General features: G+C 43.8%; 1 protein-coding gene across 9 annotated transcripts in view; it reads right to left on the bottom strand.

Annotated features, from left to right (window-relative positions):
- NALCN (sodium leak channel, non-selective) overlaps nucleotides 1-17,030 on the bottom strand; it is a 657,013-nt gene that overhangs the window by 510,015 nt on the left and 129,968 nt on the right. For all 9 annotated transcript variants that reach the window (XM_056555671.1, XM_056555665.1, XM_056555672.1 and 6 more), the window contains one exon: nucleotides 2,825-2,953. In XM_056555671.1, coding sequence (XP_056411646.1) covers nucleotides 2,825-2,953 — 129 coding nt within the window. The remainder of the gene's footprint in view (nucleotides 1-2,824; nucleotides 2,954-17,030) is intronic.

Raw genomic sequence — 17,030 nt, 5'->3', positions numbered from 1 at the left:
TTTTTAATTTCACCACACAAATAGTATTTTTTTGGTTGCACCATACATTTTATGGTAAAGTGAGTGATGGCATTACAACGGACAACTGGTTGCGCAAAAAACAAGCCCTCATACTACTAGTCTGTGGAAATATAAAAGAGTTATGATTTTTTGAAGGCGAAGAGGAAAAAACGAAAACGTAAAAATAAAATTGTCTGCGTCCTTAAGGCCCAAATGGGCTGCGTCCTTAAGGGGTTAAATTTACACTTTTAGATCCTGTAATAGACTTTGGTGAAGGGATCTAAAGGGATAATGCCAGACATTGGTGTGGTCATCGATGTCTGGCATTAAAGGGGTATTCCGGCTTTACACTTCTTATCCCCTATCCAAAAAGATAAGGGATAAGATGTATGATCGCAGGGGGCCCGCAGCTGGGGACTCCTACGATCTCAGTGCAGCCCCCGGCATCCTGTGTTGGGCACTGCCGAGCCACGCTCCCTAGTGACGTCACGCCACGTCACCATCACCTCCCAGTATCTGAGGCAGCACCCGGCACAGGACGCCGGTGAGTGCACAGAGACTACAGGAGTCCCCAGCGGCAGGACCCCTGCGATCATACATCTTATCCCCTATCCTTTGGATAGGGGATAAGATGTATAAAGCTGGAATACCCCTTTAATTAGCGGGGAATCCTGGCTGCTGAGAGCAGCCATTACTCACTGGCTCTGAAGCGAGCTCAACTCCTTTCATACATATTGTTGATTGATATATAATATAGTATGTACAAGTGCACATTGTATTCTTTTTGCATTTTTATTTTGCTAAGTTGCTTTAAATTAAATATGGTCACTAATAAATGTAGTCTTGTGATTCCTCAATGTCTTTTTTTTTACAAGTTTATTTAGACTAAGACTAAAGGTAGGTTCACACATGCATATTTTGCTGCAGATTTTCTCCTCCCGATTTACCTAACCAATGACTTTATTGGATAGGAAAAATCAGTAGCATAAAATTAGCAAAATACGTAAGTGTGATTGTACCCTAACAGTGTATAACACTGCTTTCTGACCATGTGAGATACAATCTACCTATATTTTGGTGTATCTCTAACAGAGGATCTGGATTTAATGGCAATTAGCTAAGAAATTGTTTTCTTGCATTTGTCTGGATTTTGCAATATAGAAAAGTAGAAATGTATTTGGATTTTGCATTTGAGCCAACACCCTGCAGCATTACCAAATGCAAGTGGTTGGGTGAGCTAGATCTTGTTTTATATATTTTACCCAAGAACTGTACTCTTGGAGTTTGATCTCAGCTGTCATAGTAAAGCATAGGTTAGAAACAGCCGAAGAACTGTAGTCCCCTGCATATGCAAAATAAGAATGCTATATGAGGTCATTAAGGAGGTAATAGATTAGATACGATTACAAGTTTGTAATCCTACCAATAATTCCAACAATCCTACATAGAATGTAAAACTGTCAGAAACTCTGCCTCTTTAGTGATCGGCGGTGGTCTCAGCTAGTGGATTTTAGGTACAATGATGAATATGCTGGTGCTAAATAAAATCTAAACATTTTGATAAGACGTTGATTACAATAGTAAGCAAACAAGAGTGATGAAAGTGACATGGAAACAGTGGGTACGTGTCGAGAAGTACATGCGTGAGTGTACATGTTTCCTGGTCCCCGGTTATTAGTGGTGTACCCCAAGGTTCAGTACTGGGACCGCTGTTGTTTAATTTATTTATCAATGATATAGAGGATGGTATTAACAGCTCTGTTTCTATCTTTGCAGATGACACCAAGCTTTGTAGCACAGTACAGTCTATAGAGGATGTGTATAAGTTACAAGATGACTTGGATAGACTAAGTGTCTGGGCATCCACTTGGCAAATGAGGTTCAATGTGGATAAATGTAAAGTTATGCATCTGGGTACTAATAACCTGCATGCATCGTATGTCTTAGGGGGGATTAAACTGTCAGAGTCACTGGTAGAGAAGGATCTGGGTGTACTTGTAGATCACAGACTACAGAATAGCATGCAATGTCAGGCTGCTGCTTCCAAAGCCGGCAGGATATTGTCATGTATCAAAAGAGGCATGGACTCAAGGGACAGGGACATAATACTCCCCCTTTATAAATCATTGGTACGGCCTCACCTGGAATATGCTGTTCAGTTTTGGGCACCTGTCCATAAAAGGGACACTGCGGAGTTGGAAAGGGTGCAGAGACGCGCGACTAAACTAATATGGGGCATGGAACATCTTAGCTATGAGGAGCGATTAAAGGAGTTACAATTGTTTAGTCTTGAGAAGAGACGTTTAAGGGGGGATATGATAAACGTATATAAGTATATTAATGGCCCATACAAAAAATATGGAGAAAAACTGTTCCAGGTTAAACCCCCCCAAAGGACGAGGGGGCACTCCCTCCGTCTGGAGAAGAAAAAGTTTAGTCTCAAGGGGCGACACGCCTTCTTTACCGTGAGAACTGTGAATTTATGGAACGGTCTACCTCAGGAACTGGTCACAGCTGGAACAATTTACAGCTTTAAAACAGGATTAGATACATTCCTGGAACAAAATAACATTAATGCTTATGAAGAAATATAAAATCTCATCCCTTCCCAATATCGCGCCACACCCCTACCCCTTAATTCCCTGGTTGAACTTGATGGACATATGTCTTTTTTTGACCGTACTAACTATGTAACTATGTAACTATGTAACTCAGAATTTTTCATCATTGCTATTTGTTTAAGTGCCAGCTTGCAGATGCCCTATGTGATGCTTATGAGAAATCTGATTGACAGATTATTAACTGAAATAAATTAAATACTCACCCTGGTTGCGTATCATTTGTCACACAATGATACGTAAAAGTCCCAAACATCTGAACACCAAGAATTCCATAAAGAAGCAGGAAAAATAGTAAAAATATAGAGACACTCCAGATTTGCTCTCCTGAGCGCCTATGAAGAAAGACATGTTCAAATTAATTTCATAGATAAATATTTCATGAATATGTAATGTATCATACTTAATAAAGAGAATGTAAAAATACATTTTTATACATTTTTGCAAATTCATTAAAAATGAAAAAATAAAAATACATTTCTCTTGGACATGAATATTCAGACCTTTTCATGTGACACTAAGGAGCTCCCATTTCTCTTGTGCCATCATACCAAAGAAGACGAGACTGTAATAGCTGCCAAATGTGCTTCAATGAAATACTGAATAAAGAGTATGAATATATAAAGGGGCAAACATATCTTATCCCCTATTGAAAGGATAGGGGATAAGATGTCTGATCGCGGGGGGCCCGCCGCTGGGACCCCCCGTGATCTCCCTGCAGCAGCCCGCATTCTATGCGTAGCTGCGTCTGCAGTTTCGGAAACTGCCGGGCTTCCGAGACGGGGACGCGACGTCACGCCATGCCCCCGCCATTCATTTCTATGGGAGGGGCGTGGCCGAAACACCCCCTCCCATAGGCGTGTCCCGTCTCGGAAGCCCAGCAGTTTCCGAAACTGCAGACACAGCTACGCATAGAATGCGGGCTGCTGCAGGGAGATCGCGGGGGGTCCCAGCGGCGGGCCCCCTACGATCAGACATCTTATCCCCTATCCTTTCGATAGGGGATAAGATATTTTTGCCCAGAATACCCCTTTAAGTTTTTTTTTTTTTTTAAACCAGTTAAGGAATCAGGGCATACCTGTGGGCCCTGATCCAGCTAACTGGGTTTAAATCGCTCTCACGAGCAGGGAACTGGTTAAACCTCGTGGGTCCCGGTTGCTATGGGCAGCCAGGACCCACGACTAATGCCGGGCACCACCGATCAGGCCGATGCCTGGCATTAACCCTTTAGATGCAGCGATCAAAGTTGATTGCGGCGTCTAAACTGAAAGCAAAACTATCCCAGTAGCTCAGCGGAGCTGATCGGGACTATCACGACAGAATCACAATGTCCCGTTCAGCTTACTGGACAATGGGAGGGTCCTCACCTGCCTCATCGTCGTCTGACTGCAGCTCCAGCCTGCTTCACAGACATGGAGCAGTAGATTGCCAGAGAGCCGATAACACTGATCAATGCTATGCTATGGCATAGCATTGAACAGTGTATGCAATCAAAAGATTGCATGGTATAGCCTCCAAAGTGGGCTAAAAAAAAAAAAAAAAAGTAAAAAGTGGTAAAAAAAATTACAGAATAAATATGAATAAGCCCACCCTAATAAAAGTTTACATCACCTCTCTTTTCCTATTTTATAAATAAAATAATGTAATAAAAAAAATAATCATATGTGGTACCGTCTAACAGGCCTTAGACAAAACATGTAAGTACAAAAACAACATCTTAACGCATGCCACCCCCCAAGTCCCATATATGACATCAGATTCCTGAAACCCTGGCAGACTAAGAAATCAAGAGCAGGTACTTCATAAATTAACCCACTGTCCCCATCTAAAAGAACCACTTCCATTCGTAAATACTGCAAGTGAACGCAACCTCAAATTCTTTGTAGGTTAAAGGGGTACTCCGGTGCTTAGACATCTTATCCCCTATCCAAAGGATAGGGGATAAGATGCCTGATCGCGGGAGTCCCGCTGCTGGGGACCCCCGTGATCTTGCACGCGGCACCCCGTTAGTAATCAGTCCCCGGGCATGTTCACTCCGGGTCTGATTCCCGGCGACCACAGGGCCGATGGCGTGTGACGTGATAGCTGTCATGCCCCCTCCCATAGACTTGCATTGAGGGGCGGAGCGTGAGGTCACACGGGGCGGAGGCGTGACGTCACACGCTGCTGTCCCCGTGATCGACAATAATCAGACCCGGAGCGAACACGCTCCGGGGACTGATTACAAACGGGGTGCCGTGTGCAAGATCACGGGGGTCCCCAGCAGCGGGACTCCCGTGATCAGGCATCTTATCCCCTATCCTTTGGATAGGGAATAAGATGTCTAAGCACCGGAGAACCCCTTTAATACTGCAAATTGTATCATATAGTGGATCAATATAGTAATCAGTATTTAGCTGCCATCACGTATACATGGGCATCTCCCCTACATATAGAACTTAAACTACAATTTTGGGTATCTTGTGTAAATATAGTTGATTTGGTAAATTAGAGTAAAATTGCACACAATGTTGTTTTAAAAGCATAAAAACTTAGCAAAAGATTTTAATATGGCAATTATTAAAGAATCCAATAATAATATAAATTCTTCATAAAAAAGATTGTGCTCTGTAGTGTCAAATGAAGACCTTCAATTGTATTACCACTGGCTTTGTATAAACTATGTGGCAAATCAACTAAGACATATCTAAAAGGCACTTTTAATCAAAATTACATTTTAATTAACTAAATGCAAATCAGGAAATTAAATTTTCAAACCTCTGGTAATTTGGAGATATTCTAATAAGCAGCCTGACAGATGACATGTTTATTTTTGTGTCAATAATGGCCCTAATAGGTAAATTATACACAGAATAAGTAATCTGAAATTAACCTATATATATAAAAAACTCAATCGGGGACATTTATCATCGTTGCTTTGGTAAGAGAGTTTTGTAGGCATTTTTTTCTTGCTTTTGGTTTTGCTTATGTTTGACACATTTATTATACTATATCACAGGGGGTTGATAAATTTGGCTTTCATAAGCAAAAACCAATAAATCACTTTTGAATACCATTTTTTATAGCAAACATAAGCAAAAACCAATAAATGACTTCAGAACACCAGTTTGATATATATGTGTTTATTACATTTTGTGTTTTACCTCTTTTTTTCCCTAAATGTACTAACCCATTTTTTTTTTTTATTTTACTTCTCATTTCAGATCGGTGTATCCTTTGGATTACTTTCGATTCGGAGGACTACAGTGACCAGCGTTTTTTTTTGTTTAATATTAATAAAATGGTTAACGAGGGCTTATGGGGGGGAGTCTTTTATTTTGAAATAAATTTATTTTTAAACGTGTTGTGTTTAAAAAAATTTTTTTTTATTTACTTGACTTGGAAGCTGTCTAATAGATGGAGTCCATTACTAAGCCAGGCTTAGCGTTGGCCACAAAAACAGCTGGCGCTAACCCCCAATTATTACTCCGGTACTCATTGCCACATGGGTGCCGGGAGGAGCCGGTACCAACAGACCCAGAGCATCAAAAATGGTGCTCCTGGGCCCAGGCGGTAACAGGCTGGCATTAGTTAGGCTGGGAAGTGCCAGTAACAATGGCCCTCGCCCACCCTGGTAACGTAAAGTCAGGCTGTTGCTGCTTGGTTGGTATTTGGCTGAGAATAAAAATAGGGGAAACCCCTATTTTCTTGCATAAATTATTAGATATTTAAAAAAAAATGCATAGAGTTCCCCCTATTTTTATTTTCAGCCAAATACCAACCAAGCAGCAACAGCCTGACTTACCAGGGTGGGCGAGGACCATTGTTACTGGCCCTCCCCATCCTAAATAACACCAGCCTGTTACCGCCTAGGCCCAGGAAAACCATTTTTGTCGCTCCGGGCTTGTTGGTACCGGCTCTTCCTGGCTCCCTTGTGGGGGTGGGTAACAGGGTAATAATTGGGGGTTAGCGCTAGCTGTTTTTGGGGCTAAAGCTAAGCCCCTTGCTTAGTAATGGATTCCGTCTATGAGACAGCTTCCACTACTAAGCCTGTCAAGTAAATAACAAAAAAACACAACACATTTAAAAAAAATGTATTCCAAAAAAACTCCCCCACAAGCCCTCGTTAACCATCTTTTTAACATTAAACAGAAAGAAAAAGAAAAAGAAAAAGAAAAAAAAACGCTGGTCATCGACGCAGTCCACTGAATCCGAAGTAGTCCACAGGATACACGGATCTGGAATGAGAAAAAATAAAGAAAAATAGGTTAATACATTTATTGTCACCTGCCCGCGCATCTTCCGTGCAGCACGGCCACAACTCCCAGCATGCCCTTACAGTAAGGACATGCTGGGAGTTGTAGTCGTGTGGTGTGGGAGATGTGTTGGCGAGTGACAAGCTTGTCACCTATCCCCTGGTGCATGACTACAACTCCCAGCATGCCCTTACAGTAAGAGTTGTAGTTGTGCGGCAGGGGGCAGGTGACAAGCTTGTCACTCGCCCCACAACTACAACTCCCAGCAGGCCCTTACAGTAAGGGCCTGCTGGGAGTTGTAGTAGTGCGGCAGGTGGCAGAAGACAAGCTTGTCACCCGCCCCTGCCGCACAACTACAACTCCCAGCATGCTCTTACAGTAAGGGTATGCTGGGAGTTGTAGTTGTGCAGCAGAGGGCAGGTGACAAGCTTGTCACCCGCCCCATAACTACAACTCCCAGCATGCCCTTACTGTAAGGGAAGAGGGCGGTAATGGGCTCCACTCCCTGACCGGCGGTGATTAGAAAGTCACTGTAATTTCATATTTCTCTCTGGGTCCGTGGCGCCGTGGTAAGGAGCCCGGACTGACATAACACTGCAGCCGCCCAGGACTGCTGCACCCGGGCCGGGCGATGTACAGGAGCCATCCCTCAGCATGTACTGCAGTGCTGAGGGATGGCAGGGACGGCTCCTAGACATCTCCCGGCCGGCTGCGGGAGTCCTGGGCAGCTGCAAAGTTATGCCAGCCGGGGCTCCTTGGGGATAATATATGATCGAGTCCTGGGCGGCTGCAGTGAGGCCAGCCCGGGCTACTTACCACGGTGCCGCTTGGATAATATATGATGGAGCCCAGGTGGCTGCAGAGTGATGCCAGCCCAGGCTCCTTTTAACATATAACAGAGCCGTAGAATTTTTAGTCCCTTCTGTAAGATCATATTTCCCACCGGGTTCAGTGATTGGCATGCTCGGTCCCGGGCATTCACGGGACCCAACGGGAAATATGAAATTTCAGTAGGGGATATAGAAACTCTGCGGCGCGGAGGTATGTTAAAAGGAGCCCGGGCTGGCATCACTCTGCAACCGCCAGGCTCAGTCTGATTCTATCCCCGCTACCCTAACTTAATGACGGGGACACTGTTTTACATCCCCCCTTTTCTCCCACCTGCCCACGCCGCCCACACTGCACATCTCCCATCTGTCTGCTACCCGCTACAAGAAAACAACTCCCAGCATGCCCTCACTGTAAGGGCATGCTGGGAGTTGCAGTCTTGCAACAGGTAGCAGACAGATGGGAGATGTGCAGTGTGGGCGGGTGGAAGACAAGGGGGGGGGGATGTGATGTAATGCAGTGTCCCCGTCATTAAGTTAGGGTTGCGGGGATTGAATCAGTCTGAGCCCGGGCGGCTGCAGAGTGAGGCCAGCCCGGGCTCCTTTTTACAGTTGTTATATCATATTTCCCGCTGGAGCCGTGATCGGCTTACATTTACGCACTTGATAAATCCCCTGCAAAGAGAAAAATAAAATTTCGTAGCTTTTTACTTACAGCAAAAAGTGCCACAAAAATTTGCTTAGGTGCTAATGCGACTGTTTGTGCGACTTTTGTAAGCAAAAAAGAGATATAAAGCTATATTATATATATAAAACTCAATGGGGGAGATTTATCAAAGGATTTAGACTGGTTTTTCCTGTCTAAATTTGTCGCACAGAAAGTCGCAGTCTAAATATGTGCGACTTTTGCTGTAGAGGATTTTTAGAACATGATGCATGCAAGTCTATTTTAGACGGAAATGCATTGGAAAATGCATTGGTGCTGAATATATCAAGTGCGACTTTTGTGCGACAAGTTGCATCTGCCCAAAATACGCTGAAATGTCAGACCATGTTGGAGCAGGTCTAAATGCAGTTTAAGCTGTAGACCCTGAAGTCTGAGCACAGAATTTATCAAGGGCTGTGAGACCTTTCATAAATTAGGAGCACAATAGACAGGAGACTACCACATACACTGGTCTATAAGCATACCCAGAATAGACTAGATTAGTAAATGTCCCCCAATGTATGTATGTGTGTGTGTATGTTCCAGCATCACGTCCAAACGGCGAAAGATATTAACATGAAACTTGGTACACGTTACTTATATGTCAACAACAAACATAGGTAATTTCACCCTTTCACCCCCATCTGCCAAGGTCTGGGTTTTTGTTTGAAGTCCCATACAATTCTATGGGAAATATACCGTATATACTCGAGTATAAGCCGACCCGAGTATAAGCCGAGACCCCTAATTTCAACCCAAAATCCCAGGAAAAGTTATTGACTCGAGTATAAGCCTAGGGTGGGAAATACCTCATCCCCCCCTGTCATCATCCAGACCCGTCATTAACATCCTCATCATCATCCCCTTGTCATCATCCCACACATCCCCCCTTCATCATCCCCTTATCATCCCACACATCCCCCCCTTCATCATCCCCTTATCATCCCACACATCCCCCCTTCATCATCCCCTTATCATCCCACACATCCCCCCTTCATCCCACACATCCCCCCTTCATCATCCCCTTATCATCCCACACATCCCCCCCTTCATCATCCCCTTGTCATCATCCCACACATCCCCCCTTCATCATCCCCTTATCATCCCACACATCCCCCCTTCATCATCCCCTTGTCATCATCCCACACATCCCCCCTTCATCATCCCCTTATCATCCCACACATCCCCCCTTCATCATCCCCTTGTAATCATCCCACACACACCCTTCATCATCCCCTTGTCATCATCCCCACCCCCCCTTCATCATCCCCTTGTCATCATCCCCACCCCCCTTCATCATCCCCACACCCCCCCCTTCATCATCCTCTTCTCATCATTCGCCCTCAGTGGTCTTCAACCTGCGGACCTCCAGAGGTTTCAAAACTACAACTCCCAGCAAGCCCGGGCAGCCATCGGCTGTCCGGGCTTGCTGGGAGTTGTAGTTTTGAAACCTCCGGAGGTCCGCAGGTTGAAGACCACTGCGGCCTTCAACATGCGGACCTCCAGAGGTTTCAAAACTACAACTCCCAGCAAGCCCGGGCAGCCATCGGCTGTCCGGGCTTGCTGGGAGTTGTAGTTTTGAAACCTCCGGAGGTCCGCAGGTTGAAGACCACTGCGGCCTTCAACATGCGGACCTCCAGAGGTTTCAAAACTACAACTCCCAGCAAGCCCGGGCAGCCATCGGCTGTCCGGGCTTGCTGGGAGTTGTAGTTTTGAAACCTCCGGAGGTCCGCAGGTTGAAGACCACTGCGGCCTTCAACATCATCCAGCCCCCTCTCACCCCCCTTTAGTTCTGAGTACTCACCTCCGCTCGGCGCTGGTCCGGTCCTGCAGGGCTGTCCGGTGAGGAGGTCGTCCGGTGGGATAGTGGTTCCGGGCTGCTATCTTCACCGGGGGCGCCTCTTCTCCGCGCTTCCGGCCCGGAATAGAGCCGTTGCCTTGACAACGACGCATCTGCGTCGTTGTCAAGGCAACGTGACTATTCTGAGGCCGGGCCCGAAGCGCTTAGAAGAGGCCTCCCCGGTGAAGATAGCAGCCCGGAACCACTATCCCACCGGACGACCTCCTCACCGGACAGCCCTGCAGGACCGGACCAGCGCCGAGCGGAGGTGAGTACTGTACAGAACTAAAGGGGGTGAGAGGGGGCTGGATGATGTTGAAGGCCGCAGTGGTCTTCAAACTGCGGACCTCCGGAGGTTTCAAAACTACAACTCCCAGCAAGCCCGGACAGCCGATGGCTGCCCTGGCTTGCTGGGAGTTGTAGTTTTGAAACCTCTGGAAGTCCGCAGGTTGAAGACCACTGCGGGTGGGGGAGTTCACTCGAGTATAAGCCGAGAGGGGTGTTTTCAGCACGAAAAATCGTGCTGAAAAACTCGGCTTATACTCGAGTATATACGGTATGTTACTGCATAACTTCTAAACGGCTGGAGATGTTTTGATAATACTTGGTCACATGTTACTTATATGTCCACTTAAAATATAGGATAATTAATTTAACCCTTAACTACCCCCATTTGTGATAGTCGGGCTTTTTGTTTAAAGTCCCCTTGCAAATCTATGGGAAATGTATGTTCCCACATAACTTCCGTACGGCTGGAGATATTTCAATAATACCTGGTACACATATTACTTATATGTCAAATAAAAATATATGATAGTTAAATTAACCCTTACCTACACCCTTATATAAAAGATGGGTTTTTATTTCAAGTCCCATTCAAGTATATGGTTCCAGTACCTTACTCCACAAGCTCCGTTCTGCATCTCCTGGTGAATGTGTCAGTCCGAGTTGCAAGCCACACCCCATCTCACAAAGACACGCCAACTGTTTAAGCCACACCCCTTTTATTCTCTACCCTTTTTGTGCATCGGTCTGGCTTGCAAGTCACGCCCAGTCCCGCAAAGCCACGTCCCCTTCTATTTTCACCTCACAATATCTTCATCACAAATCAGTCCCATGAGGATGAGGATGGGACATGAGGATGGGACGGGATATGGGGATGGGATAGGAGGTCGAGACAGGAGGTCGAGACAGGAGGTCGAGACAGGAGAACGGGAATTTAACAGTTATATTAGGCATATTTAATCAGCAAAAATGTGTTCACAAAACTGCATTAGCATTTTTAAACATTAACATGCTCTATGTAAGTCTATAAGGAAAGTGGTTGTCTGTGCACACAATATGTAAAAAAAAAATGCGGACACATTAGGAGTGACATAACACCTATTTATGCAGCTGCAAAAATGTGTCTGCTAACTAAATACACCTGAAAAAAAGACTGTGTGAACATAGCCTCATATTATAACCATGACTATTGGTTTTATTATACATTGCTTATATATGTATAGGTCTGAATCAAATAATGTATTTGGCAAAAAGGCCCGCAGGCCTTTATTTGAGTACAGTAGCATTATCCAATAAATGCTCTTACCAAATAGGTTAGTTTTATGCCTAACACTGAGGTGTGGGAAGAGTAAAATATTAAATTCTAGAGAAAGCAACACAAAACAAAAACATAATGTAGGGCAGCCCAGCATATATTTCATGATCTACTAAAAATATACTCCTTGACAAAAAAATAATAATAAATGCACTAAGAAGGAGTTCTTGGAATTAACCCCTTAAGGACCAGGGGTTTTTCCGTTTTTGCACTTAAATTTTAAAATCATAACTAGATGCAGGAAAATGTAAAAGGTTTAAAATTGTACTCTTCTGACCCGTATAACTTTTTTATTTTTCCGCGTATGGGGCGGTATGGGGGTTCATTTTTTGCTGACTTTTTGATAGCTTTTTACTCATTTTTTCATGATATAAAAAGGGACCAAAAATACACTATTTTGGAATTTTTTTTAGTGTACGCCATTGACCGTGCAGTTAAATTAACAATATATTTTTATAATGAGGACATTTCCGCAGGCGGCAATACCACATATGTTTATTTTTATTTATACTTTTTTTTTATGGGAAAAGGGGGGTGATTCAAACTTTTATTTGTAAACTTTTATAAACTTTTTTTCCCCCACTTTTTTTGCAATGTTATAGCCCCCATAGGGGGCTATAACACTGCACATACTGATCGGTTTCTCAACCATTGATCAATGATTCTGCCGCTTGACTGCTCATGCCTGGATCTCAGGCACTGAGCAGTCATTCGGCGATCAGACACCAGAAGGCAGGTAAGGGGACCCTCCTGCTGTCCTACAGCTAGTCGGGATGCCGCGATTGCACTGCGGTGATCCCGAACCAGTTCGCTGAGCTAGCAGGGGGTAGTTTCACTTTAGATGCAGCGATCAACTTTGAACGCCGCATCTAAAGGGTAGATAACACACGGAACAGTGATCAGTGTCGCACCATATGAGCCACGGGTCCCGGCTAATAGAGGCCAGGCCCGGCCGTAGCCCCGCGTTATAGAACGGGAGCGGACTCAGGGCGTACAAGTACGCCCTTGGTCCTTAACAGGTTAAATGTAACTTTACATGTGAACGTAATTATGATATATGGTATATAATGTATATATGTGTGTGTGTTCGAGCATTATCCTGATGAATATGTCAGTTGGATGCTCCACCATGAGAGGCAGCACATGTGGCTGCAGGATGTCCTGTACACGTCATTGAGCTGTTTTGGCTCATTGACACTACAGAATTTCCATGTAGACCAGTGTAGAGGAAAAGTTGTACATAACAACCAATCAGATTGCTTCTTTCATTGAGGTCCTCACAAAAATGAACAACACGATTCCTCCAACCACAACAGGATTCACGTAGGCGCAAACAGTGGATAGCCACATTAGTCACAATGGCACTCAAGCGATGAGGTGCGGTAATGGTAAAAACATTTAATATGAACAACGCGTTTCAACGCCAGAGTCGGCGTCTTCCTCAGGTTCTCAAACATATGGAAATACAGAGCATATATATAGTAAAAACACCCAGTATACATAATTAGATAATTGACCTACATCTTGCTCCAGAGCCGCGCCACCAGCCGAACAGGCGGAAGTGATGCACAGGTCACAGGGCAAGGCGGAAGTCGTCACAGGTAAGTAGCGATAATAAAATATACAATAACCATTTCCAACAATGATAATAATATGAATTCACACAAAATAAAAAGTGAATAGGTGTGTGTATCATCAGAATCTCCAACTGTAACAGTTTACATAGTATTCTCGATCGTTTCATTAAGCCCGTCTGGATACAGACATTTGAGCTTATAGATAATGATCTCTAGTATCCGCTGGAATTAGATCTATTATTGTCAGCTTAAGGTTTTTCTGGATTTTTATCATGAAATTGCATGAAATGATGAGATATACTATGGAGAGGGAAGCCCTTTCTGATGTTGAACCTGTGCGTATTCATGCGGGACCGCACCGTCTGAACGGTGCGGCCCACATACTGCAGTTTACAAGGGCATTCCAATAGGTACACCCTGTAACTGGACTCACAATTGCAGTTGTGTTTAATATCAAAAGACTCGTTCGTGACAATAGATATAAATGTATTGCGGCCTTCCTGTATAATCATACAGCAAAGGCAACGTGTTTTATTACATTTTTTATCGCATTTTTTGTCTTTTCCTGGATCCAATAAATTATGGGACTTATTAAAATATGTATGGATGTCTCTATCTGGTTTTTGTATATTTTTCAATTTACTGGGAGCCAGAAAGTTGCGTAAAGACATTGGTTTTCTAAAAGTAATACCGGGGTCTTTAGGTAGTAAGTCTTTAAGGATTGGGTCACTTTTTAGAATGGGCCAGTGTTTCTTAAAAATTCTACAAATAGAGTGGGAGGCACAATTAAAAGTGGTGAGGAAATTATGTTTAATCTCTTTCGGAGTATCATCATTAGCAGTTTTTAGTTTGTTTTTAGATTGCACCAGATCTCTCTGTTTCAAATATTTGGTACTATTGTAAGCTTGTGTTAAATTTTTTGTAAAACAACAGATTGTGTTTTAAAAGTTGAGTCATCCGTACAGTTCTTACATATTCGCAAATACTGGCCAAAAGGCACATTTCGGAGCAATCTTGGATAATGTCAACTCCGAAAATCTAAAAAGCTATTTACATGCACAGATTTAAAATGGGTCTTGGTTTTAATCATGCCATCAGTAGTCTTAAAAATTTCCAGATCTAAGAACTGTATGCATGACTCCGAGAAATGGGGGGTAAAAGTAAGTCCAAAGGTATTCTTATTCATTAAATCCACAAACTGTAGTGCCTGTTGATGTGACCCAGTCCATAAGATAAAAAGATCATCAATGTATCTTTTAAAATGATAAATATATCTAAAAAAAAAAAGGGGAATTAGGCTGTGCGATGTATAGGGACTCGAATCGCCCCATAAATAAATTTGCATAGCTTGGGGTGAAACGAGTCCCCATCGCACAGCCTTTTATCTGACGAAAAATATGGCCATTGAATTCAAAATAATTATTGTATTGTATTGATCAGAATTAAAACCTTCACACGCTTTAAAAAAATGTAAAATCATTGTTTTGAATTCAATGGCCATATCTTTTGTCAGATAAAGGGCAAGCATGATGTTATTTACATGGGACTGTATGTTGGTGGTAGGGGAGTGATGTTATTTACATGGGACTGTATGTTGGTGGTAGAGGAGTGATGTTATTTATATGGGAAAGGACTTAGGGGTGGGGGAGTTCAGAGGAGCATAAAGAGGATTTACAAGTCTAGGGGGAAAAAGGGTGGAACAAAGGAATCGGGAGGAAGATTTATATTATATTCAGGGTACAGCATATAGCAGGGTTATATTTAGAGGCTACAGTGTGTGGCAGTATTTTACTTAGGTGTTAAAGTGTGTACCCATATTATATTAAAGGGGGTACAGTGTGTGGCAATAATATATTTAGAGGGTACAGTGTGTGGCAGTATTATGTTTAGGGGTACAGTGTGTGGCAGTATTATATTTAGGGGTACAGTGGGTGGCAGTATTATGTTCAGGGGTACAGTGGGTGGCAGTATTATATTTAGGGGTACAGTGGTTGGCAGGAATATATTCAGGGGGTTCAGTGTGTGGCAGTATTATATTGAGAGGGTTCAGTGTGTGGCTAGTATATTGAGAGGGATCAGTGTGCGGCAGTATTATATTCAGGGGCCTGGTGTGTGGCAGTATTATATTCAGGGGGTACAGTGGGTGGCATGATTATATTTGGGGTACAGTGTGTGGCAGTATTTATATTCAGGGGGTATGGTGTGTGGCAATATTATATTTAGAGAGTACAACGTGTGGCAGAGTTATGTTTAGGGGGTACAGTGGTTGGCAGCATTATATTCAGGGATATAGTGGGTGGCAGTATTATATTCAGGGGGTACAGTGGGCGGAAGTATTATATTTGGGAGGTATGGTGTGTGGCAATAATCTATTTAGAGGGTGCAGTGCGTGGCAGGGTTATATTCAGGGGGTACAGTGGTTGACAGTATTATATGCAGGAGGTACAGTGGTTGGCAGTATTATATTCAGGGGGTACAGTATTTGGCAGAAATCTAATGATTATTGTCTTAATACAAGAGGATAAGGATCTGCTGACAAATTAAGGTACCAGAAGTTCCAGAAGTTAGACTCTGCAGAGAAGATGTAACTGGAAGATGTCCTGGCGTCTGGACAATATGAGGAAAAAAAGGAAAGACAACAGAGAAGACGTCACTCAGGTCACTGATATTGTGTATTCTCCTGACTGTCCCATCAGAGCTGTAGTCACTTGTAAGTTCTGTAGTTATGATGGATGACACTGTACTCCAATCTGTGGATCTCCAGCTGTTGCAAAACTACTACTCCCATAAATCCTGAGGCTCTTCAGACATGATGGGAGTTGCAGCTTTCCAACATCTGGAGAGCCACTTGAACCAAGGGGATTGGTGTTGGTCACATCAGTCGGACCCCCACCATAAAAATGTGATGCTTATTTTAAAATGCCCGGGGCTATTTTTGGTCCCAGTCCGGCCCTGTCTGTAAGTCACCTAAATCAATGTGTATTCTCCTGACTGCATCCCATCTGTGGTGTAGTCACTGATATCTTTGTGTGGCTGAAGCCAAGTAAGGGGGTCGGTTTCTAGCTACGCCCCTGCCTGCGTTGACACCTTTCATCAATTCTTCTCTTCTGTCCACGCCCAGGGAGATTAGCTACAGTGCCATGGGTTGCAAACTTCTTGATAATGTTGCGCACTGTGGACAAAGGCAAATCTAGATGACTGGAGATGGGCTTGTGACCATGAGATTGTTGATATTTTTTCCACAATTTTGGTTCTCAAGTCCTCAGACAGTTCTTTTCCTCTTTCTGTTGTCCATGCTTAGTGTGGCGCGCACACAAACACACAAAGACTAAGTGAACTGCTCTCCTTTTTATCTGCTTTCAGGTACGATTTTTATATTGCCCACACCAGTTACTTGCCCCAGGTGAGTGTTTAACCCCTTAATGACCAAGGACGTATATTTACGTCCTTGGCCGGCTCCCGCGATATAACGCGGGGTCACGCGGTCACCCCGCGTCATATCGGGTTGGTCCCGGTATGCATCTGAAGCCGGGACCCGGAGCTAATAGCGCGCAGCAGTTGAACGCCGCGTCTAAAACGAAAGTGAAAGCTGCCCGGCTGCTCAGTGGGGCTGATCGGGACCACCGC

Source organism: Hyla sarda, chromosome 2 (genome assembly GCF_029499605.1).
Source record: "Hyla sarda isolate aHylSar1 chromosome 2, aHylSar1.hap1, whole genome shotgun sequence".
Taxonomy (NCBI): Eukaryota; Metazoa; Chordata; class Amphibia; order Anura; family Hylidae; genus Hyla; species Hyla sarda.
This window is presented reverse-complemented; position numbering and strand designations above follow the sequence as displayed.